The sequence below is a fragment of the Salvelinus alpinus genome, chromosome 5 (genome assembly GCF_045679555.1).
Source record: "Salvelinus alpinus chromosome 5, SLU_Salpinus.1, whole genome shotgun sequence".
NCBI classification, from domain to species: domain Eukaryota; kingdom Metazoa; phylum Chordata; class Actinopteri; order Salmoniformes; family Salmonidae; genus Salvelinus; species Salvelinus alpinus.
Genome location: NC_092090.1, coordinates 31,035,732 through 31,061,384, shown reverse-complemented (window position 1 = coordinate 31,061,384; position 25,653 = coordinate 31,035,732). Strand labels below are relative to the sequence as shown.

The 25,653-nt window shown below is 43.2% G+C and overlaps 1 protein-coding gene across 2 annotated transcripts in view; it reads right to left on the bottom strand.

Moving 5' to 3' along the window:
* LOC139575908 (leucine-rich repeat-containing G-protein coupled receptor 4-like) overlaps nucleotides 1–25,653 on the bottom strand; it is a 40,062-nt gene that overhangs the window by 3,560 nt on the left and 10,849 nt on the right. Inside the window, exons 3-17 of one of the 2 annotated variants that reach the window (XM_071401346.1) lie at nucleotides 22,848–22,919; nucleotides 19,726–19,797; nucleotides 17,813–18,028; nucleotides 16,626–16,697; nucleotides 15,919–15,987; nucleotides 14,765–14,836; nucleotides 1,930–2,001; nucleotides 1,603–1,671; nucleotides 1,347–1,418; nucleotides 1,173–1,238; nucleotides 978–1,049; nucleotides 686–757; nucleotides 412–537; nucleotides 227–324; nucleotides 56–109 (exon numbers count right to left, since the gene is read on the bottom strand). In XM_071401346.1, coding sequence (XP_071257447.1) covers nucleotides 56–109; nucleotides 227–324; nucleotides 412–537; nucleotides 686–757; nucleotides 978–1,049; nucleotides 1,173–1,238; nucleotides 1,347–1,418; nucleotides 1,603–1,671; nucleotides 1,930–2,001; nucleotides 14,765–14,836; nucleotides 15,919–15,987; nucleotides 16,626–16,697; nucleotides 17,813–18,028; nucleotides 19,726–19,797; nucleotides 22,848–22,919 — 1,274 coding nt within the window. The remainder of the gene's footprint in view (nucleotides 1–55; nucleotides 110–226; nucleotides 325–411; nucleotides 538–685; nucleotides 758–977; nucleotides 1,050–1,172; nucleotides 1,239–1,346; nucleotides 1,419–1,602; nucleotides 1,672–1,929; nucleotides 2,002–14,764; nucleotides 14,837–15,918; nucleotides 15,988–16,625; nucleotides 16,698–17,812; nucleotides 18,029–19,725; nucleotides 19,798–22,847; nucleotides 22,920–25,653) is intronic. The other variant, XM_071401348.1, reaches the window with a different exon arrangement.

The following is a 25,653-nucleotide window of genomic DNA, read 5'->3' as shown; positions in this document are numbered from 1 at the left end:
GTGATGATGTACACAATTCAATGCTGTAGATGACAATAAAGTGACTGTGGTTTACCTGGAGAGGGAGAGCAGTGCATTACCATCGATATCCTCTCCACATCTTCTCCACCTAGAACACAAAGATGACTTAGCTAATCAGTTTCAATAAACTTTTTATCTCTCCTCTGAATAATACTTGTTTATGTCAAGAGTGGTCTAATGACCAATCATGACTGACATAATTTACCTGTACCCTTCTTGATGTTCTCCTCATCAGTGGAAGATGTTGAAGAATCACATCCCACAAATGCACAGCACTGGTAAGCATAGGGAACTGATACTGACCTGTAGACCACAATAGGACCATTATCATTCAAAGTGTTGCATGAGTTGCAAAGTGTTGTCATTTAGATGAATTACTAGGATTCTGACCTGAGTTTGGGGAGGCTCTTTGCAGTAAATACATTTTTCATCTGCAGGTTTCCTGTGAGTTTCAGTTGGTTCAGGGAACTCAGTCCAGTTGTTGGAATGCTGGTCAGCGAGTTTAAACTCAGGTCTCTGAAACAAACAGGACATATTAGCATACATACATTCCTGAAACACACTACTAGCATATGTACACATATGTTTAAACAGTAATGTATTTGTTATCATGACTTGTATGAGAACGGATTTAGTTTTTACCACAGTACAGTGTCCTACTCACAGGTTTGTTAGCGCCGTCAAATAGAGGAAAGCATCTCTGTGGATGGTTTTCATTTCATTTCTACTCAGGTCCCTGCAGGAAAGAAAATTACTTAATGATGTGTTCAGAATGAGGGCAGAAAATTAAGCATGCTTTTTAAAATTAGCCTCTGGCATGAGCTAGTGAAAGCAGAACTGAGTTAATTTCCAATGAGATCTACTTAGGCCCTTCACCTTTAAGCCTCAAGGTACTATAGGCTGCAAGTGTGTGTGTGAGTGTGTTTGTGTGTGTGTGTGTGTGTGTGTGTACTCACAGCAAGCGCAGGGCAGACAGACCCTGGAATGTGTCCCTGTCGATTTGCTGGATGTGGTTGTGCTGCAGGCTTCTATAATTAGGGCAGAATATACACTCAGAAAAAGGTAGAAGGTGGGGGTCATCTTGAGTGTGTAATGTTTAAAATTGTGTTTGTGCTCTTGCTCACATTCCCAACAATATATACCATACTCACATTTCCTGCAGCTTTAGACAGCCCTGGAAGGAAGGCAGCTCCTCAATCTCATTGTAGGACAGGTCTCTGATGGGCAAAAGGATGAAATAATGTAATCTGGAATGTCATCAGCATTTATGTGAAATAGATTAATAAGGTAGGATAAGGGTGAAAGGTGAGGTTGGGGATACTTACAGAGTCCGCAGCACCTTGAGATCCTCACAGAGCTCAACCGGTATTGCGGCAATCTTTGTGCCTGTCAAAGTGCTGAGAAAGAAACACTCTGATTTAATTACCACTGACAAACTGTCTCACTTAACCTCAAACAAGGCAGAAAAAAAGCCAATCACTCACAATCTGTCTAACACAAACACATTCATTCTAACATTGTTTGTCGGTCTGTGTCAGTTGTGTATGTTGATGTAAAGCGTCTGCTGTATTGTGTACTCACAGACTCTCCAGGTTGTTAGTCCCAATGAGACAGGGAAACTCCTGCATCATACTGGCTCCACGTAGCATCCTGAAACACATACCTCACAGGGTTAGAATACAAACAGGTAAGACAGACCAGAGACTAACTTTAGTCTGAATAACTGTCCACTTGTAACATTAGATTATGGTATGAAATAAGCACCAGCAATATTCAGTGTATTGTATCACATGGTGATTAAATACACTTTTATTGTAAATCAGTTAATCCAGAGATCCTTACCACACTATGAATACAATGTTCAGAGTACCAGACTTGGTTGTCTAACAGATATGGACAGAGACTTACAGGGAGTGCAGGTCAGACAGGTTCTGGAAGGCTGAAGTTCCCACAAAGGACAGGGGGTTGTCATACAGGTGGCTGGGGAGGATAAGAGAAGAGGACACACTGACAGTAAACGCATTTACTATGAGAGAATGGCACCATCTTCTGGACAAGTATCTTCTAGGCCCATGGTCAGTCACTATATTACCAGCTTGGTGCTGTCAGTCAGTCACTATATTACCAGCTTGGTGCTGTCAGTCAGTCACTATATTACCAGCTTGGTGCTGCCAGTCAGTCACTATATTACCAGCTTGGTGCTGTCAGTCAGTCACTATATTACCAGCTTGGTGCTGTCAGTCAGTCACTATATTACCAGCTTGGTGCTGTCAGTCAGTCACTATATTACCAGCTTGGTGCTGTCAGTCAGTCACTATATTACCAGCGTGGTGCTGTCAGTCAGTCAGTCACTATATTACAAGCTTGGTGCTGTCAGTCAGTTACTATATTACCAGCTTGGTGCTGTCAGTCAGTCACTATATTACCAGCTTGGTGCTGTCAGTCAGTCACTATATTACCAGCTTGATGCTGTCAGTCAGTCACTATATTACCAGCGTGGTGCTGTCAGTCAGTCAGTCACTATATTACCAGCGTGGTGCTGTCGTCAGTCAGTCACTATATTACAAGCTTGGTGCTGTCAGTCAGTTACTATATTACCAGCTTGGTGCTGTCAGTCAGTCACTATATTACCAGCGTGGTGCTGTCAGTCAATCAGTCACTATATTACCAGCGTGGTGCTGTCAGTCAATCAGTCACTATATTACAAGCTTGGTGCTGTCAGTCAGTCACTATATTACAAGCTTGGTGCTGTCAGTCAGTCACTATATTACCAGCTTGGTGCTGTCAGTCAGTCACTATATTACCAGCTTGGTGCTGTCAGTCAGTTACTATATTACCAGCTTGGTGCTGTCAGTCAGTCACTATATTACCAGCGTGGTGCTGTCAGTCAATCAGTCACTATATTACCAGCTTGATGCTGTCAGTCAGTTACTATATTACCAGCTTGCTGCTGTCAGTCAGTCAGTCAGTCAGTCAGTCAGTCAGTCAGTCAGTCAGTCAGTCAGTCAGTCACTATATTACCAGCGTGGTGCTGTCAGTCAGTTACTATATTACCAGCTTGCTGCTGTCAGTCAGTCAGTCAGTCACTATATTACAAGCTTGGTGCTGTCAGTCAGTCACTATATTACCAGCGTGGTGCTGTCAGTCAGTCAGTTACTATATTACCAGCGTGGTGCTGTCAGTCAGTCAGTCACTATATTACCAGCTTGGTGCTGTCAGTCAGTCACTATATTACCAGCTTGATGCTGTCAGTCAGTCACTATATTACCAGCGTGGTGCTGTCAGTCAGTCAGTTACTATATTACCAGCGTGGTGCTGTCAGTCAGTCAGTCACTATATTACCAGCTTGGTGCTGTCAGTCAGTCACTATGTTACCAGCTTGGTGCTGTCAGTCAGTCACTATATTACCAGCTTGGTGCTGTCAGTCAGTCACTATATTACCAGCTTGCTGCTTTCAGTCAGTCACTATATTACCAGCTTGGTGCTGTCAGTCAGTCACTATATTACCAGCGTGGTGCTGTCAGTCAGTCAGTCACTATATTACAAGCTTGCTGCTTTCAGTCAGTCACTATATTACCAGCTTGGTGCTGTAAGTCAGTCACTATATTACCAGCTTGCTGCTTTCAGTCAGTCACTATATTACCAGCTTGGTGCTGTCAGTCAGTCACTATATTACCAGCGTGGTGCTGTCAGTCAGTTAGTCACTATATTACCAGCTTGGTGCTGTCAGTCAGTCACTATATTACCAGCTTGGTGCTGTCAGTCAGTCACTATATTACCAGCTTGGTGCTGTCAGTCAGTCACTATATTACCAGCGTGGTGCTGTCAGTCAGTCAGTCACTATATTACAAGCTTGGTGCTGTCAGTCAGTCAGTCACTATATTACAAGCTTGGTGCTGTCAGTCAGTCACTATATTACCAGCTTGGTGCTGTCAGTCAGTCACTATATTACCAGCTTGATGCTGTCAGTCAGTCACTATATTACCAGCGTGGTGCTGTCAGTCAGTCAGTCACTATATTACCAGCGTGGTGCTGTCGTCAGTCAGTCACTATATTACAAGCTTGGTGCTGTCAGTCAGTTACTATATTACCAGCTTGGTGCTGTCAGTCAGTCACTATATTACCAGCGTGGTGCTGTCAGTCAATCAGTCACTATATTACCAGCGTGGTGCTGTCAGTCAATCAGTCACTATATTACAAGCTTGGTGCTGTCAGTCAGTCACTATATTACAAGCTTGGTGCTGTCAGTCAGTTACTATATTACCAGCTTGGTGCTGTCAGTCAGTCACTATATTACCAGTGTGGTGCTGTCAGTCAATCAGTCACTATATTACCAGCTTGATGCTGTCAGTCAGTTACTATATTACCAGCTTGCTGCTGTCAGTCAGTCACTATATTACCAGCTTGCTGCTGTCAGTCAGTCAGTCAGTCAGTCAGTCAGTCAGTCACTATATTACCAGCGTGGTGCTGTCAGTCAGTTACTATATTACCAGCTTGCTGCTGTCAGTCAGTCAGTCAGTCAGTATATTACACGCTTGGTGCTGTCAGTCAGTCACTATATTACCAGCGTGGTGCTGTCAGTCAGTCAGTTACTATATTACCAGCGTGGTGCTGTCAGTCAGTCAGTCACTATATTACCAGCTTGGTGCTGTCAGTCAGTCACTATATTACCAGCTTGCTGCTGTCAGTCAGTCACTATATAACCAGCTTGGTGCTGTCAGTCAGTCACTATATTACCAGCGTGGTGCTGTCAGTCAGTCAGTCACTATATTACAAGCTTGGTGCTGTCAGTCAGTCACTATATTACCAGCTTGGTGCTGTCAGTCAGTCACTATATTACCAGCTTGATGCTGTCAGTCAGTCACTATATTACCAGCGTGGTGCTGTCAGTCAGTCAGTCACTATATTACCAGCGTGGTGCTGTCGTCAGTCAGTCACTATATTACAAGCTTGGTGCTGTCAGTCAGTTACTATATTACCAGCTTGGTGCTGTCAGTCAGTCACTATGTTACCAGCGTGGTGCTGTCAGTCAATCAGTCACTATATTACCAGCGTGGTGCTGTCAGTCAATCAGTCACTATATTACAAGCTTGGTGCTGTCAGTCAGTCACTATATTACAAGCTTGGTGCTGTCAGTCAGTTACTATATTACCAGCTTGGTGCTGTCAGTCAGTCACTATATTACCAGCTTGGTGCTGTCAGTCAGTTACTATATTACCAGCTTGGTGCTGTCAGTCAGTCACTATATTACCAGTGTGGTGCTGTCAGTCAATCAGTCACTATATTACCAGCTTGATGCTGTCAGTCAGTTACTATATTACCAGCTTGCTGCTGTCAGTCAGTCACTATATTACCAGCTTGCTGCTGTCAGTCAGTCAGTCAGTCAGTCAGTCAGTCAGTCAGTCACTATATTACCAGCGTGGTGCTGTCAGTCAGTTACTATATTACCAGCTTGCTGCTGTCAGTCAGTCAGTCAGTCACTATATTACAAGCTTGGTGCTGTCAGTCAGTCACTATATTACCAGCGTGGTGCTGTCAGTCAGTCAGTTACTATATTACCAGCGTGGTGCTGTCAGTCAGTCAGTCACTATATTACCAGCTTGGTGCTGTCAGTCAGTCACTATATTACCAGCTTGCTGCTGTCAGTCAGTCACTATATTACCAGCTTGGTGCTGTCAGTCAGTCACTATATTACCAGCTTGGTGCTGTCAGTCAGTTACTATGTTACCAGCTTGGTGCTGTCAGTCAGTCACTATATTACCAGCTTGGTGCTGTCAGTCAGTCACTATATTACCAGCTTGCTGCTTTCAGTCAGTCACTATATTACCAGCTTGGTGCTGTCAGTCAGTCACTATATTACCAGCGTGGTGCTGTCAGTCAGTCAGTCACTATATTACAAGCTTGCTGCTTTCAGTCAGTCACTATATTACCAGCTTGGTGCTGTCAGTCAGTCACTATATTACCAGCTTGCTGCTTTCAGTCAGTCACTATATTACCAGCTTGGTGCTGTCAGTCAGTCACTATATTACCAGCGTGGTGCTGTCAGTCAGTTAGTCACTATATTACCAGCTTGGTGCTGTCAGTCAGTCACTATGTTACCAGCTTGCTGCTTTCAGTCAGTCACTATTTTACCAGCTTGGTGCTGTCAGTCAGTCACTATATTACCAGCGTGGTGCTGTCAGTCAGTCAGTCACTATATTACAAGCTTGCTGCTTTCAGTCAGTCACTATATTACCAGCTTGGTGCTGTCAGTCAGTCACTATATTACCAGCTTGATGCTGTCAGTCAGTCACTATATTACCAGCGTGGTGCTGTCAGTCAGTCAGTCACTATATTACCAGCGTGGTGCTGTCGTCAGTCAGTCACTATATTACAAGCTTGGTGCTGTCAGTCAGTTACTATATTACCAGCTTGGTGCTGTCAGTCAGTCACTATATTACCAGCGTGGTGCTGTCAGTCAATCAGTCACTAGATTACCAGCGTGGTGCTGTCAGTCAATCAGTCACTATATTACAAGCTTGGTGCTGTCAGTCAGTCACTATATTACAAGCTTGGTGCTGTCAGTCAGTCACTATATTACCAGCTTGGTGCTGTCAGTCAGTCACTATATTACCAGCTTGGTGCTGTCAGTCAGTTACTATATTACCAGCTTGGTGCTGTCAGTCAGTCACTATATTACCAGCGTGGTGCTGTCAGTCAATCAGTCACTATATTACCAGCTTGATGCTGTCAGTCAGTTACTATATTACCAGCTTGCTGCTGTCAGTCAGTCAGTCAGTCAGTCAGTCAGTCAGTCAGTCAGTCAGTCAGTCAGTCAGTCACTATATTACCAGCGTGGTGCTGTCAGTCAGTTACTATATTACCAGCTTGCTGCTGTCAGTCAGTCAGTCAGTCACTATATTACAAGCTTGGTGCTGTCAGTCAGTCACTATATTACCAGCGTGGTGCTGTCAGTCAGTCAGTTACTATATTACCAGCGTGGTGCTGTCAGTCAGTCAGTCACTATATTACCAGCTTGGTGCTGTCAGTCAGTCACTATATTACCAGCTTGATGCTGTCAGTCAGTCACTATATTACCAGCGTGGTGCTGTCAGTCAGTCAGTTACTATATTACCAGCGTGGTGCTGTCAGTCAGTCAGTCACTATATTACCAGCTTGGTGCTGTCAGTCAGTCACTATGTTACCAGCTTGGTGCTGTCAGTCAGTCACTATATTACCAGCTTGGTGCTGTCAGTCAGTCACTATATTACCAGCTTGCTGCTTTCAGTCAGTCACTATATTACCAGCTTGGTGCTGTCAGTCAGTCACTATATTACCAGCGTGGTGCTGTCAGTCAGTCAGTCACTATATTACAAGCTTGCTGCTTTCAGTCAGTCACTATATTACCAGCTTGGTGCTGTAAGTCAGTCACTATATTACCAGCTTGCTGCTTTCAGTCAGTCACTATATTACCAGCTTGGTGCTGTCAGTCAGTCACTATATTACCAGCGTGGTGCTGTCAGTCAGTTAGTCACTATATTACCAGCTTGGTGCTGTCAGTCAGTCACTATATTACCAGCTTGGTGCTGTCAGTCAGTCACTATATTACCAGCTTGGTGCTGTCAGTCAGTCACTATATTACCAGCGTGGTGCTGTCAGTCAGTCAGTCACTATATTACAAGCTTGGTGCTGTCAGTCAGTCAGTCACTATATTACAAGCTTGGTGCTGTCAGTCAGTCACTATATTACCAGCTTGGTGCTGTCAGTCAGTCACTATATTACCAGCTTGATGCTGTCAGTCAGTCACTATATTACCAGCGTGGTGCTGTCAGTCAGTCAGTCACTATATTACCAGCGTGGTGCTGTCGTCAGTCAGTCACTATATTACAAGCTTGGTGCTGTCAGTCAGTTACTATATTACCAGCTTGGTGCTGTCAGTCAGTCACTATATTACCAGCGTGGTGCTGTCAGTCAATCAGTCACTATATTACCAGCGTGGTGCTGTCAGTCAATCAGTCACTATATTACAAGCTTGGTGCTGTCAGTCAGTCACTATATTACAAGCTTGGTGCTGTCAGTCAGTTACTATATTACCAGCTTGGTGCTGTCAGTCAGTCACTATATTACCAGTGTGGTGCTGTCAGTCAATCAGTCACTATATTACCAGCTTGATGCTGTCAGTCAGTTACTATATTACCAGCTTGCTGCTGTCAGTCAGTCACTATATTACCAGCTTGCTGCTGTCAGTCAGTCAGTCAGTCAGTCAGTCAGTCAGTCAGTCACTATATTACCAGCGTGGTGCTGTCAGTCAGTTACTATATTACCAGCTTGCTGCTGTCAGTCAGTCAGTCAGTCAGTATATTACACGCTTGGTGCTGTCAGTCAGTCACTATATTACCAGCGTGGTGCTGTCAGTCAGTCAGTTACTATATTACCAGCGTGGTGCTGTCAGTCAGTCAGTCACTATATTACCAGCTTGGTGCTGTCAGTCAGTCACTATATTACCAGCTTGCTGCTGTCAGTCAGTCACTATATAACCAGCTTGGTGCTGTCAGTCAGTCACTATATTACCAGCGTGGTGCTGTCAGTCAGTCAGTCACTATATTACAAGCTTGGTGCTGTCAGTCAGTCACTATATTACCAGCTTGGTGCTGTCAGTCAGTCACTATATTACCAGCTTGATGCTGTCAGTCAGTCACTATATTACCAGCGTGGTGCTGTCAGTCAGTCAGTCACTATATTACCAGCGTGGTGCTGTCGTCAGTCAGTCACTATATTACAAGCTTGGTGCTGTCAGTCAGTTACTATATTACCAGCTTGGTGCTGTCAGTCAGTCACTATGTTACCAGCGTGGTGCTGTCAGTCAATCAGTCACTATATTACCAGCGTGGTGCTGTCAGTCAATCAGTCACTATATTACAAGCTTGGTGCTGTCAGTCAGTCACTATATTACAAGCTTGGTGCTGTCAGTCAGTTACTATATTACCAGCTTGGTGCTGTCAGTCAGTCACTATATTACCAGCTTGGTGCTGTCAGTCAGTTACTATATTACCAGCTTGGTGCTGTCAGTCAGTCACTATATTACCAGTGTGGTGCTGTCAGTCAATCAGTCACTATATTACCAGCTTGATGCTGTCAGTCAGTTACTATATTACCAGCTTGCTGCTGTCAGTCAGTCACTATATTACCAGCTTGCTGCTGTCAGTCAGTCAGTCAGTCAGTCAGTCAGTCAGTCAGTCACTATATTACCAGCGTGGTGCTGTCAGTCAGTTACTATATTACCAGCTTGCTGCTGTCAGTCAGTCAGTCAGTCACTATATTACAAGCTTGGTGCTGTCAGTCAGTCACTATATTACCAGCGTGGTGCTGTCAGTCAGTCAGTTACTATATTACCAGCGTGGTGCTGTCAGTCAGTCAGTCACTATATTACCAGCTTGGTGCTGTCAGTCAGTCACTATATTACCAGCTTGCTGCTGTCAGTCAGTCACTATATTACCAGCTTGGTGCTGTCAGTCAGTCACTATATTACCAGCTTGGTGCTGTCAGTCAGTTACTATGTTACCAGCTTGGTGCTGTCAGTCAGTCACTATATTACCAGCTTGGTGCTGTCAGTCAGTCACTATATTACCAGCTTGCTGCTTTCAGTCAGTCACTATATTACCAGCTTGGTGCTGTCAGTCAGTCACTATATTACCAGCGTGGTGCTGTCAGTCAGTCAGTCACTATATTACAAGCTTGCTGCTTTCAGTCAGTCACTATATTACCAGCTTGGTGCTGTCAGTCAGTCACTATATTACCAGCTTGCTGCTTTCAGTCAGTCACTATATTACCAGCTTGGTGCTGTCAGTCAGTCACTATATTACCAGCGTGGTGCTGTCAGTCAGTTAGTCACTATATTACCAGCTTGGTGCTGTCAGTCAGTCACTATGTTACCAGCTTGCTGCTTTCAGTCAGTCACTATTTTACCAGCTTGGTGCTGTCAGTCAGTCACTATATTACCAGCGTGGTGCTGTCAGTCAGTCAGTCACTATATTACAAGCTTGTGGCTTTCAGTTAGTCACTATATTACCAGCTTGGTGCTGTCAGTCAGTCACTATATTACTAGCGTGGTGCTGTCAGTCAGTCAGTCACTATATTACCAGCTTGATGCTGTCAGTCAGTCACTATATTACCAGCTTGGTGCTGTCAGTCAATCACTATATTACCAGCGTGGTGCTGTCAGTCAGTCACTATATTACCAGCTTGGTGCTGTCAGTCAGTCACTATATTACCAGCTTGCTGCTGTCAGTCAGTCAGTCAGTCAGTCAGTCAGTCAGTCACTATATTACCAGCGTGGTGCTGTCAGTCAGTTACTATATTACCAGCTTGCTGCTGTCAGTCAGTCAGTCAGTCACTATATTACAAGCTTGGTGCTGTCAGTCAGTCACTATATTACCAGCGTGGTGCTGTCAGTCAGTCAGTTACTATATTACCAGCGTGGTGCTGTCAGTCACTATATTACCAGCTTGGTGCTGTCAGTCAGTCACTATATTACCAGCTTGCTGCTGTCAGTCAGTCACTATATTACCAGCTTGGTGCTGTCAGTCAGTCACTATATTACCAGCGTGGTGCTGTCAGTCAGTCAGTCACTATATTACAAGCTTGGTGCTGTCAGTCAGTCAGTCACTATATTACAAGCTTGGTGCTGTCAGTCAGTCACTATATTACCAGCTTGGTGCTGTCAGTCAGTCACTATATTACCAGCTTGATGCTGTCAGTCAGTCACTATATTACCAGCGTGGTGCTGTCAGTCAGTCAGTCACTATATTACCAGCGTGGTGCTGTCGTCAGTCAGTCACTATATTACAAGCTTGGTGCTGTCAGTCAGTTACTATATTACCAGCTTGGTGCTGTCAGTCAGTCACTATATTACCAGCGTGGTGCTGTCAGTCAATCAGTCACTATATTACCAGCGTGGTGCTGTCAGTCAATCAGTCACTATATTACAAGCTTGGTGCTGTCAGTCAGTCACTATATTACAAGCTTGGTGCTGTCAGTCAGTTACTATATTACCAGCTTGGTGCTGTCAGTCAGTCACTATATTACCAGCTTGGTGCTGTCAGTCAGTTACTATATTACCAGCTTGGTGCTGTCAGTCAGTCACTATATTACCAGTGTGGTGCTGTCAGTCAATCAGTCACTATATTACCAGCTTGATGCTGTCAGTCAGTTACTATATTACCAGCTTGCTGCTGTCAGTCAGTCACTATATTACCAGCTTGCTGCTGTCAGTCAGTCAGTCAGTCAGTCACTATATTACCAGCGTGGTGCTGTCAGTCAGTTACTATATTACCAGCTTGCTGCTGTCAGTCAGTCAGTCAGTCACTATATTACAAGCTTGGTGCTGTCAGTCAGTCACTATATTACCAGCGTGGTGCTGTCAGTCAGTCAGTTACTATATTACCAGCGTGGTGCTGTCAGTCAGTCAGTCACTATATTACCAGCTTGGTGCTGTCAGTCAGTCACTATATTACCAGCTTGCTGCTGTCAGTCAGTCACTATATTACAAGCTTGGTGCTGTCAGTCAGTCACTATATTACCAGCTTGGTGCTGTCAGTCAGTCACTATATTACCAGCTTGCTGCTTTCAGTCAGTCACTATATTACCAGCTTGGTGCTGTCAGTCAGTCACTATATTACCAGCGTGGTGCTGTCAGTCAGTCAGTCACTATATTACAAGCTTGCTGCTTTCAGTCAGTCACTATATTACCAGCTTGGTGCTGTCAGTCAGTCACTATATTACCAGCTTGCTGCTTTCAGTCAGTCACTATATTACCAGCTTGGTGCTGTCAGTCAGTCACTATATTACCAGCGTGGTGCTGTCAGTCAGTTAGTCACTATATTACCAGCTTGGTGCTGTCAGTCAGTCACTATGTTACCAGCTTGCTGCTTTCAGTCAGTCACTATATTACCAGCTTGGTGCTGTCAGTCAGTCACTATATTACCAGCGTGATGCTGTCAGTCAGTCAGTCACTATATTACAAGCTTGCTGCTTTCAGTTAGTCACTATATTACCAGCTTGGTGCTGTCAGTCAGTCACTATATTACTAGCGTGGTGCTGTCAGTCAGTCAGTCACTATATTACCAGCTTGATGATGTCAGTCAGTCACTATATTACCAGCTTGGTGCTGTCAGTCAATCACTATATTACCAGCGTGGTGCTGTCAGTCAGTCACTATATTACCAGCTTGGTGCTGTCAGTCAATCACTATATTACCAGCTTGCTGCTTTCAGTTAGTCACTATATTACCAGCTTGGTGCTGTCAGTCAATCACTATATTACCAGCGTGGTGCTGTCAGTCAGTCACTATATTACCAGCTTGCTGCTGTCAGTCAGTCAGTCAGTCAGTCAGTCAGTCAGTCAGTCAGTCAGTCAGTCAGTCAGTATATTATCAGCGTGGTGCTGTCAGTCAGTCAGTCACTATATTACCAGCGTGGTGCTGTCGTCAGTCAGTCACTATATTACAAGCTTGGTGCTGTCAGTCAGTTACTATATTACCAGCTTGGTGCTGTCAGTCAGTCACTATATTACCAGCGTGGTGCTGTCAGTCAATCAGTCACTATATTACCAGCGTGGTGCTGTCAGTCAATCAGTCACTATATTACAAGCTTGGTGCTGTCAGTCAGTCACTATATTACAAGCTTGGTGCTGTCAGTCAGTTACTATATTACCAGCTTGGTGCTGTCAGTCAGTCACTATATTACCAGCTTGGTGCTGTCAGTCAGTTACTATATTACCAGCTTGGTGCTGTCAGTCAGTCACTATATTACCAGTGTGGTGCTGTCAGTCAATCAGTCACTATATTACCAGCTTGATGCTGTCAGTCAGTTACTATATTACCAGCTTGCTGCTGTCAGTCAGTCACTATATTACCAGCTTGCTGCTGTCAGTCAGTCAGTCAGTCAGTCACTATATTACCAGCGTGGTGCTGTCAGTCAGTTACTATATTACCAGCTTGCTGCTGTCAGTCAGTCAGTCAGTCACTATATTACAAGCTTGGTGCTGTCAGTCAGTCACTATATTACCAGCGTGGTGCTGTCAGTCAGTCAGTTACTATATTACCAGCGTGGTGCTGTCAGTCAGTCAGTCACTATATTACCAGCTTGGTGCTGTCAGTCAGTCACTATATTACCAGCTTGCTGCTGTCAGTCAGTCACTATATTACCAGCTTGGTGCTGTCAGTCAGTCACTATATTACCAGCTTGGTGCTGTCAGTCAGTCACTATATTACCAGCTTGCTGCTTTCAGTCAGTCACTATATTACCAGCTTGGTGCTGTCAGTCAGTCACTATATTACCAGCGTGGTGCTGTCAGTCAGTCAGTCACTATATTACAAGCTTGCTGCTTTCAGTCAGTCACTATATTACCAGCTTGGTGCTGTCAGTCAGTCACTATATTACCAGCTTGCTGCTTTCAGTCAGTCACTATATTACCAGCTTGGTGCTGTCAGTCAGTCACTATATTACCAGCGTGGTGCTGTCAGTCAGTTAGTCACTATATTACCAGCTTGGTGCTGTCAGTCAGTCACTATGTTACCAGCTTGCTGCTTTCAGTCAGTCACTATATTACCAGCTTGGTGCTGTCAGTCAGTCACTATATTACCAGCGTGGTGCTGTCAGTCAGTCAGTCACTATATTACAAGCTTGCTGCTTTCAGTTAGTCACTATATTACCAGCTTGGTGCTGTCAGTCAGTCACTATATTACTAGCGTGGTGCTGTCAGTCAGTCAGTCACTATATTACCAGCTTGATGCTGTCAGTCAGTCACTATATTACCAGCTTGGTGCTGTCAGTCAATCACTATATTACCAGCGTGGTGCTGTCAGTCAGTCACTATATTACCAGCTTGGTGCTGTCAGTCAATCACTATATTACCAGCTTGCTGCTTTCAGTTAGTCACTATATTACCAGCTTGGTGCTGTCAGTCAATCACTATATTACCAGCGTGGTGCTGTCAGTCAGTCACTATATTACCAGCTTGCTGCTGTCAGTCAGTCAGTCAGTCAGTCAGTCAGTCAGTCAGTCAGTCACTATATTATCAGCGTGGTGCTGTCAGTCAGTCACTATATTACCAGCTTGCTGCTGTCAGTCAGTCACTATATTACCAGCTTGCTGCTTTCAGTTAGTCACTATATTACCAGCTTGGTGCTGTCAGTCAGTCACTATATTACCAGCTTGGTGCTGTCAGTTAGTCACTATATTACCAGCTTGGTGCTGTCAGTCAGTCACTATATTACCAGATTGGTGCTGTCAGTCAGTCACTATGTTACCAGCTTGCTGCTGTCAGTCAGTCAGTCAGTCACTATATTACCAGCTTGGTGCTGTCAGTTAGTCTCTATATTCCCAGCTTGGTGCTGTCAAGCCAGTCACTATATGACAAGCTTGGTGCTGTCAGTCAGTCACTGAGTCAGTTATGTGTGTAAATATGATAAACTGTACATGCTAGTACAGTGTTTCCCAACTCCAGTCTTGGACTACCCCCAACAGTACACATATTTTGTAGCCCCGGACAAGCAGACCTGATTCAACTGGTCAACTAATCATCAAGCACTCAATGAGTTGAATCAGGTGAGTTTGTCTGGAGCTACAACCAAAATGTGTGCAGTTGGAGGTACTGGAGGACTGGAGTTGGGGAACACTGTGCTAGTACATGAATGTGTGAAGGCTTAAGGTTCTATTCTATAGTATTTGTTGACAGTAGGACTGCCTTTGAAGTATTGTCTTACATGGTGCGGAGCAAAGGGTTCTTGTGGAAGGCTCCCTCAGGTATGGCTGCTATGTCGTTGCTGTGAAATCCACTGGAGGAAAATGAAAATATACACAGTGAAAATTATTCTAACCACAATCTTTGGGATGAAGGTGGAATATTAAATGTGCAACGATACAGTTGCAAGAGCTGAACGAGAAGAAGATACAAATTGTGATTTGGAAAACAGATGGGTCCAAATTAAGTAAACTGTTATAGTTGCCAATATGTAAATGACGACTAATTCTGTACGCATGTGTGCTACAGCTTCCTGATTTCTGCACTTAATGTGGCTAATTCCAGTTTTCACCATTAGATGGCATCTTTCAATCTAATGTGTGTCAATTATTTGACTGAAGGTTTTATTGCTAATTAATCTATACTGCTGTCATAAAACATGGTAAATTCCATATCTGTTCAATATTGTTTTTCCATCAGAAATATGAAAGGACACCATCTAGAGAACAGTTGTGACTGTCCACATGAAACGCTGTGAAGTCATGATCTATTGTTCAAGATGTCCCAGTGACACTGTGAAAACAAAGGCCAGGTAATGTACCTAACGTGCCTGCGTCTTTTATCTAGTAGACATGTCCCTTATATCCATCACAAGTTCAAGGAATCAAGAAACCATTGTACAGGAACATTAAGACAGCTTCTCTCTTTACTACCGCTGACACAGATAGGAGAGGAGAGCAACAAAGGTAAGGAAAACAGATAGAGGAGTGTATTCTTGGGGGCACTAGTCAGAACCCATCATTAATCTCTCAGCTCCCCCTGCCAAGGTTCACAGTTCCACCGAGACACATCAACAGCTCACATTTCTACAAAAACACTGCAGCCTGCACGCAACCAGAAAATGATATCACCTCTAGGCCACATGCCGCTTACTGACTAAACAACCTAATCACTCAAAGTTGACGTTTCAGATTTTAAAAATCTCACTAAGGAATCTGTGTACGCATGTGCATCCCTGTATGTGTGTGTGTGTGTGTGTGTGTGTGTGTGTGTGTGTGTGTGTGTGTGTGTGTGTGTGTGTGTGTGTGTGTGTGTGTGTGTCGGTATCGGTGTGTGTGTGCTTCCATTTGTGACTGTGTGTGTGTGTGCATGTGTTTGTCATGGGACAGTACTCACAGCTCCTTCAGTTTGGGCAGTGCCTGGATTGCTTCTGGGAAGGTCATCAGGTTGTTGAAGTTAAGATCCCTGAGGAGCCAAAAGGAGCAGGGAGTTTCATAATCATTACACCACACACCACAGCACACTCAATCATACTGTAACCATCCACTAGCAGTGCTGTGCAAACATACGGTCACCTTAACGATAGTAAAATATTGATCTTCCAGTTTCAGGTAATACACTATAAAACATTATCTTGAAGGGATATCCAGTGTTCACGAATAGCCAAGTGTACTGTAGTTCCCATGACAGACTGGAGTGCTCACATATAAGGTAGGCTCCTATGGTAAGTAAGACAATTCTCTTTATGCTTTATCAGTGTCAACGTTGTGAGTGAGTGTGACACCGCAAAAATAATTGTAACAGCCATGGTACGTCTAATATGGCTGCTGTTAAACCATAGGTCAGAATGTCTCTGTCCTCTCCGGACTAAAGATGTTGTGTCACTGTTCAGGCTGGCGACGCAGGAGGAAGCGAACAATGGGAGGGTAGTGCAGATAGCCATCATGGACTCCGCTCCATTTATCCTGGAGCAATTACAGGAGGAAGTGGACACACTGACGTCCCAGCTGCTCTGGGTGTGTGTGTGTGTGTGTTTTTCTGGGGGGGGGGGGGGGGGTTGGCTCATACACACTGTTAATGAGTTTGTATTCAAATGTACTTACAGCGTCTCTAGGTTCTCTAGCCCTGTGAAGCAGCTCTCCCCAATCTCCTTAATTCTGTTATTATGCAGATGCCTGGAAGATAAAGAATATATTTATATTCCATTCCCGGCTCAAAATAGACTTCGCTGTTGCAGACGAGCCAAAACGGACATTGAACAACAGAAGGAACATGTATAGGATATCTAGTCTATGTGATTGAACATGCAGGGAGGTTTTAATAGGAGTCCGTCTGGGTTTTTAAGCAGGATATAATATAGCTATTCTTAGTGACATACAACACACATAAAACAAAATGCTCAATCTGCCAAATGGCATCCCATCCTTTGTGGATGAACAACACAGCACTTTTCACATCTCCCACACTCCCTGCCTGATAGTAAGACCCAATTCAAACTATTCATAAGGTAAATGTCCTCTGCAGCTATCACCAGAGACCACAGTGATTGGTAAGTCAGGTATCATTGTGAGTGCTGGTGTGTCGAAGGCTGATGGATTCAAGATATTTTCTTCCTGTTTATTCTTGCCAGCCACTAGGGTCACAGCTGTCCTATTTCCCTCCAACTGGGCCCTGCAGCAATAGCATTTTTATTGTGTATGTGTGCACAAGGAGCGCGTGCACATGTGTGCATGGGTGCATTTGTGTTTGAAGTGATGGCTTCATACAGTATATTGATATATTTAACTAAGGATTTCATTTGACTTGGAGTGGAATGGATTTGAACATCTGCAATGTTTGAATGGTAGAGAAGTGTAATCTGATGGTTTGTTCCTTTGACACTGTTTAAAAATAACTGTCTTTCATAATAAAAGTGGAGATTGTTCTATTACCCATGATTCTACATTTTCTTCTTCTTCCAACAGATGTAAATCTCCACCAGAAATATCTAATGTCTGTGCTACATCTGAATCTACAGTATACTACCAATGAGTTGAACCCCCCCAAACTCTCCCCTATGGGAAGGAGCACAGAACAGATCCAGAACAGCACCAAGATCAGACATGGGTTTAAATACTATCTTGAGTTTACTGAGATTGCCTGACACAATGGAACCAATAGAATAATCACAAGGAGTCCAAACCCTGCCCCTCTTGCACTCCAGAGAAACTAGAGCAAACGCTAAATGTATTTGAAAGATTCAAATAGTATTTGAACCCAGGTCTGGAATAGATAGATCTGCAGCACTCACAGCACCACCAGACTGGAGAGGTTGGCAAAGGCATTGTTGGGGATGTGGGTGATGCGGTTGAGTGCCAGGGTGAGAGCCTGCAGGTTAGCCTGGTGTCTCATGGGGCCCACTGGGACCTCAGTCAGGCTGTTGTCATCCAGCCAGAGGTGGCGGAGCTGCTGCAGGCCCTCAAAGCTATCCTCAGGCACCGTCGTGATGTGGTTGGCATCCAGACGTCTGCAGAGGGAGGGGGGGAAAAGAGATTTTAGAAACCTTTATCTTACTAGTTATGTCACACCAATGTGTGAATCCTGTCATACATTCACCACCATGAACATTCTCACATTGAGGACATCTCATATTGATACAGCACATAACGAGAGAGAGAGAGAGAATCAAGGGCCATGTAAGGAATGGTATTTATGAGGTACTTCTATTGCCTCAGTAGAAAAACATTACACTATGGTCTTCCATTTTTAACAGCTTTCCATTGCCCTCTTATCAACTGCAAATATTTGAATGAGCCATTGGATAGCCTACCAAATTATAACGTATGTATAGTAAGTATGGCGTTACTATAAAAATTTGAATTTTATTCTTCTTCTGAATAGTCTGCATTTATTTCTAACTATTTAGACTGTTCTGGTGAGAACTACAAACAAAAGGTTTTAAATAGCTTTGTTCTACAATCAAGGTTTCTACTAGTTTTGTATTTGGCTGGTGCTGAACATTCTGTTCCTCATTCATGAAACCTGCTCCTTAATGCTGATATCACAACATTCACTCTCTCCCTCGCAAACAAAAGCTCTATCCCTTTGTAATTCTGCTCTTCCCTTCACAGACTCCCTCTAAGTTTCCCTCTCCTCTTCCCTCGCTCTCTTTCCACCTCCATGACTCCATATCTCTCTCTCCCTCTACATTCCCTACGAGTCTGTGTTGGAAGTAGAAAGGCACTATGATTGACATCTAACTCTCAAAAGCATTATACAAACCCAGCTAGGCTCTGCCAAAACATATTACTTCAGCTACAGACCTTAGCCCCTAAGAGAAAAAAACTTGTGCAAAAAAAGAGAAGGAAAAAAGAGAGGGAAAACGTGGGACTGAGGGAAAGGATCTGGAGAGGTGATAAATGGCAGAAAGCTGGATTTTCAGCACGTCCCGGACCAGGCTTCCAGCTGGATCTCATCCTACACTATTCACAGTCAGAGTCAAAAGAGGCACAGGGAAACAAAGATGGAGTAATGCTCAGTCATAGTCCCTCAGAGAGTGACATGCAGTAGTCACAGAGAGTCACTAAGTTAAAGTCAAAGGAAAGAGACGCTGAGGAGCTGGGGATTTGGAAACCAGTGCAGGGCTCTATGCAAACCATTTTTACAAGGAGCACATGTGCACGCGCCTAAGTTGAAAAAAGTAGGTGGACACAAAGACATTTAGGAGCACAATGAAAAAGATTTGAGGTATTAAATCTAGAATCCTTTATTTTTCTAAGCACATTGGTGACTAAATTCAAATTCCAGGTCGCACAGCAATAATTAAAATGGCCGCACTGTAGAGCCCTGCAGTGTCTGGGAAACATAACAACCCACACACATCCCTTTCAAACCCATACAGGCAAAAACCAATCACATAAATAAATAGATGATGTCTCACTGTTGGTAAATGCAACGTGGTGGGGGGTAAAGACAGCATGGCAACCAGATGGTTATGTGTGAGCTGTGTAAAGGTTAGTGCAATGATGCAGGCCAGTCTAGAGGAAGTGCATAGGTCAATTGGATTGTAGAGTGAATGCTTCCCATTGTAAATGTCATGATTAAGCTTACGATGTCCATTTGAGCAGTTTTGCCATTTCAAGTCTCTAAAGGGTGTGTGTGTGTGTATGTGTGTGTGTGCATAGTCGTGTAATTCCAGATGGGTGAAGAGATAGGGGGACTCACAGAGACTGTAGAGAGTAGAGGTTCTTTATAGCTGTACTTGGAACAGTCTTCAGCTGGTTATTCTGCAACATCCTGAGGGAGAAAACACAGTTTTATAACCTGAACTGTGGTCGCACCAACATGCCTCCTCATTACAATTTCTGTACAACCAAATCAAATAAAATTTTATTGGTCACATACACATATTTAGCAGATGTTATTGCGGGTGTAGTGAAATGCTTGTGTTCCTAGCTCCAACAGTGCAGTAATATCTAACAATTCACAACAATACACAAATCTAAAAGTAAAAGAATAGAATTAAGAAATATATAAATATTAGGATGAGCAATGTCAGAGTGGCATTGACTAAAATACAGTAGAATAGAATACAGTATTTACATATGAAATGAGTAAAGCAGTATGTAAACATTATTAAAGTGACTAGTGTTCCATTATTAAAGCGACCAGTGATTCCATGTCTATGTATATAAGGCAACAGCCTCTAAGGTGCAGGGTTGAGTAACCGGGTGGTAGCCGGCTAGTGATGCAACCAGCAGTCATGTGGTGCGTACGAGAATGAGAAGATCAGCTCTGTATCAAGTTAAAGTGTGAACACAGTATGAAAATGTATGCACTAACTACTAGTAAGTCGCTCTGGATAAGAGCGTCTGCTAAATGACTAAAATGTAAATGAACACAAAAGGATCACAAAGTGTTGCAGCCTCAGCCTCTTATCTCTGTAAAGAGTCAAAGTCATTGACTCTAACTAGCACCTCAGGCTTTGTTTCATACGCTTGTGTATGGGTTCAGGGTGAAGTAGAGTGTACAGCATGCATTACAGTATACTTGACTGTGGGGAGGTTGTGTGTGTCTCTGAGCACACACATTTGTGTCTGCATGCATATCCCATATGAAAAAATACTATAGTGTATACTATGGTAGGAATAGTATAGTATTCACTGTAGTGTTTTTGCAAACTTTACTCACTGTATTGTTTTTGCAGACTGAAGTCCGCAAAAACACTACATTGAATACTGTAGTATTTACTGTAGTTTTTACAGTATACTGTAGTAAAAAAATAATAGTATATACTATAGTAATTACTGTATTGTTTTTGCGGACTGTAGGATACTGTAGTATTTACTGTAGTGTTTTTGCGGTCATTACTGTAGTATTTACTAAAGTATTTTTGTTTTATTATCTATTAGAGGTCAACCGATTATGATTTTTCAACGCCAAAAACCGATTATTGGAGGACCCAAAAAAGCCGATACCGATTAATCAGCCAATTTATATATATATATATGTAATAATGACAATTACAACAATACTGAATGACCACTTATTTTAACTTAATATAATACATCAATAAAATCAACAAAGTGTTGGAGAAGAAAGTAAAAGTGCAATATGTGCCATGTAAGAAAGCTAACGTTTAAGTTTCTTGCTCAGAACATGAGAACATATGAAAGCTGGTGGTTCCTTTTAACATGAGTCTTCAATATTCCCAGGTAAGAAGTTTTAGGTTGTAGTTATTATAGGACTATTTCTCTCTATACCATTTGTATTTCATATACCTTTGACTATTGGATGTTCTAATAGGTACTTTAGTATTGCCAGCCTAATCTCGGGAGTTGATAGGCTTGAAGTCATAAACAGCGCAATGCTTGAAGCACAGCGAAGAGCTGCTGGCAAATGCACGAAAGTGCTGTTTGAATGAATGCTTACGAGCCTGCTGCTGCCTACCACCGCTCAGTCAGACTGCTCTATCAAATCATAGACTTAATTATAATATAATAACACACAGAAATACGAGCTTTAGATCATTAATATGGTCAAATCCAGAAACTATCATTTCGAAAACAAAACGTTTATTCTTTCAGTGAAATACGGAACCGTTTCGTATTTTATCTAACGGGTGGCATCCATAAGTCTAAATATTGCTGTTACATTGCACAACCTTCAATGTTATGTCATAATTCTGGCAAATTCTGGCAAATTAATTACGGTCTTTGTTAGGAAGAAATAGTCTTCACACAGTTCGCAACGAGCCAGGCGGCCCAAACTGCTGTATATATCCTGACTCTGCTTGCACAGAACGCAAGAAAAGTGACACAATTTCCCTAGTTAAAATAAATGAATGTTAGCAGGCAATATTAACTAAATATGCAGGTTTAAAAATATATACTTGTGTATTGATTTTAAGAAAGGCATTGATGGTTAGGTACACATTGGTGCAATGTCATCTACACTGATTGAAGTGGATTTAACAAGTGACATCTATAAGGGATCCTAACTTGGATTTACCTGGTCAGTCTTTGTCATGGAAATGTTTTGTCCACTCAGTGTAAATGGTCTATCCTTGACATGTATGTTTCTCACTTACAGGTGGCACAAATTGGGATATGGGGAGGGGAATGGGCAGGGTATATGCAAATTAAATACTGTAATATTTACTATAGTAAAAAAAAGTTTGGGCGGACTGACATTTCATCAGTATTTACTAGTGTTTTGTGGATAATTCTGGAGTATTTACTATAGTATTCTACAGTATACTACAAAATTATATACTACTAGTACTACACATGATCAAGGGATACTACAATGTGTAGTATAGAATTCTACAGTATACTACAGAATTATATAGTAAGTACTGTAGTATTCCATAGTACAATTTTATTTTTTTATGTGGGATGTGAGTACTTGACCATGTAGTGATGAGCATTAGTATCTGTCTGTGGATCCTAGTATCTTCTGGACACAGATGTGGTTATGGTGACTATCTCCCTTCCTCTCTACTATCAGTAGTCTCTGTCGTCAAAGCAGGCTAGGGCCCAGGGGAACAGGCCCTCTGGTTTCCTGCCTCTTCACACACGTCACATGACCACCGCTCGTTGGGAAGGAAGTGAACACCTCTGTTTTATTTCATTCACCTGTATTTCATTCACCAATTTTATTTACAGGTGTGTGCGTGTGAATGTCTGTGTGTTTGATTTTGTGTGGGTTGTGCCCGAGCACTCACTAGTACTGGTCTTTGAACCCTTGGCTCAATGTACAGTCACAGAACATACAGGTATTATATGAGTGTTTGTCTGTGTGTGCGTGTTGTAAGTGTGTGTAGGACCAATGAGCGGCACACTTACAGGACTTTGAGCTGATGTAGTCCAGACAGAGCGTCAGGGTGGATGAATGAGAGGTCATTTCCTGCCAGTCGTCTGAGGTAGAGAGAGAGACGAAGAGAGAGAAAGAGAGAGAGAGGAAGAGGGAGAGAAAAAGATGGTGATCAATTCATAATTGCATCGAAAGCTAAACGAGGATTCGTACAGTAATCTATATGTTGTTGGTACAACTTTCAAAGCTTTCAATTTAACAGCTTCACTTTGAAATGTTAATACATTCAAGATTGAAAGTCATCGACCAAAAAAACGAATGAAAACACCTCACAGGCTCCAGTTTGTGTTATCAGGCATAGCATAACATAACATAACGCCTGGGGTGCCAGAGAGACGTGTCAGTGCGACGGCATGTTGTCACTTCACCAGACACTCTGGGGAGAGAGTGGACACATTAGGACTGGGCCTGGGTTTCCCCTCCTGGGTCTGGACTGCCTCCCCTTCCCTTCCAGCCAGGGTATCAGGAAGAACTGGCAGTGTGAATAATCATGTGGGGGCGGGTTGTCAGGGACTCATAGTTCCACCAAATCTGGCCTGGGAGATTAGCACCAGATTTATCACCCTCTGCAACTTGAGCTGGGTGGCGTTAGATTCCCCTGCAGCCAATAGCTGCTGGGTGTGAGCCTGAGAGCCTGGGGAATCTGAGTAACAACTCCCACCATGCCCTAATACAACCCCACAACGCACCCCTTACTGGGGCCTACTCGGGGACACACTTTCAGAGATGTCGAACACAGTCCATCATATAACAACCAGACAGCATCATATGACAGGGTCTCTAGTCTAAACACACAAACGCTAGTGGCAGACTTCCACTGTGATCCAATGGCAGACCATGTTTAAAATCACATATTTGTTGTGGTTGACAAACATGGTTAGGAATTGGAAGGCTATATAATGGTACATGCTCTTCAAATTGACTCTGGCTCAAACCAAATGATTGCCTTCCAGTGGATTCCACAGGACACGCTTCACCATCAAACACCCAAATCAATTTGGCTTCATGTGTCTTTGTCAACTATTCATTGACTGAATTGTTTCCTTTTGACAGCATTTTCATTGTTTCCCAGCAGTAAATGAACTGTTGAAGTACTTGTAGTCAAATGGGCCAGTTTCATGCATAAATCAAGCCTACTCCTTGACTCTATTGCACTAAGTTTGCGGCAACTGCAACTACTGACAATTATTTATTATTAATCTAGGACTCAAGTAACACAGCTTCGGGTTTGAAAGCAGAGTAGGATTTATGTGCAAATTGGTTAGTGTGTCTGCCAGATTTATAAGGTACTGTAAACTTTACGTCCACAGCCTTGGAGCTGGTCAACGCCCACATGTCTACGGCCCAGCCACCACACACAGGCCTGCTAACAAATTGCTAGGACATCCTTCACATTTCAGGGTGAAGAACCTCCCCACCCATTCCCTTTCTCTCAACAAATTCAGAACACGTCCCCCTAGGCTTTGATGAAGGCAGAAGAATGTGCTAAGCCTTGTTGAGGAAAGACTAAATCCTTCCCTTCTGTAGCACCACTCCCACAACCATTCTATTTCACTAAGAAACTCACTGGTAGACAACATACACTTCAACATCAGAAGGTGAAGAGATTTGGAACACACACTCGGGGAGACAAATGTGTGCAGAGACACAGACAAATACACAAGCACTCAAACACAAATTGAGGGGGAAGACTCCCCTACATCTCTTTATCGGTCAGCATGGTAGCTAGTCTGTGTTGTGCTTTGTTCAGGATGGGAGGTGTGTATGAAGGAGGGTTACGTGACTATCAGAGAGGGAATGTTCCTCTCTGGGCATGTCCCCCTCTCTCTGTCAGCCCTCAGGGCTGGAGCTGTGGTTCAGTGACACACCACCACCCCGGGCTACAGGGCCATCCGCTCAGTTCACTCAATGAAACCTTATGATTTGTTTCAAGGATAAGGCTAAACAAACACAAATTAAAAACTATAGACAGCTGTCAACAAAAAAGCATTCCGAAGCATGAATATAACTGCTAGGCCCTACAGTGCTGCTCAGTAGGGTTGGGCGGTATCCCGATTTTCATCACGAGATAACGTTTCTGTACCATACCGGGGTATATGGTATTACTGGCAGTGCACACAATGGGAGCTAATTCAAACAAAACAAAACTAGTTTTTTGTTTAGTTTTTTTGGGGCACAGAACAATTTAGGCAACAGGGATCCTGATCCAGGAGGGAAATGAATGTCTCTGCTATAACCAAGAAGCTTGATCTTGACATCTAGCCACTTAACAAGCCAGTTAGGAAATCAAATGCGTAGCTGGGGCCCTCAGCCTGATATAGTTGATTTTGACACATCTTAGATTTCTTATAGTTATACTTAACTTATAGTTAAAAGCAGTGGCGTAGCACGGATCCCATTTTTTTTTTTAAGTATTGAAAATGATACTGTAAGTATTTCGAAAAATACCCTGGTATACGGTATCTCCCAAGCCTACTGCTCAGCTACAGAGCAGGATGGAACCTAGAGAACAGGTTTCACTAAGTATATTTGACACTGGGCAGAGACCCCTGTCCCTGCCTGAAAGGTAATGTTGAGTGGTAGAGTGCAGCGAGGGTGCGTTTTTAGTCAGGTTGTCATGGAAACCATTGTTTTGCCTTCTTCCTTCCTGCCTGGCATTCCTCCACTTACAATGCGATGAAAAGTAAATTGCCCTTTGACAAAGCAGATGAAGTAGGCCTAGTGTTCGGAAAAGAAGGGAGTGAAGACTGGTTCGAGATGATAGACACACACAGGCTA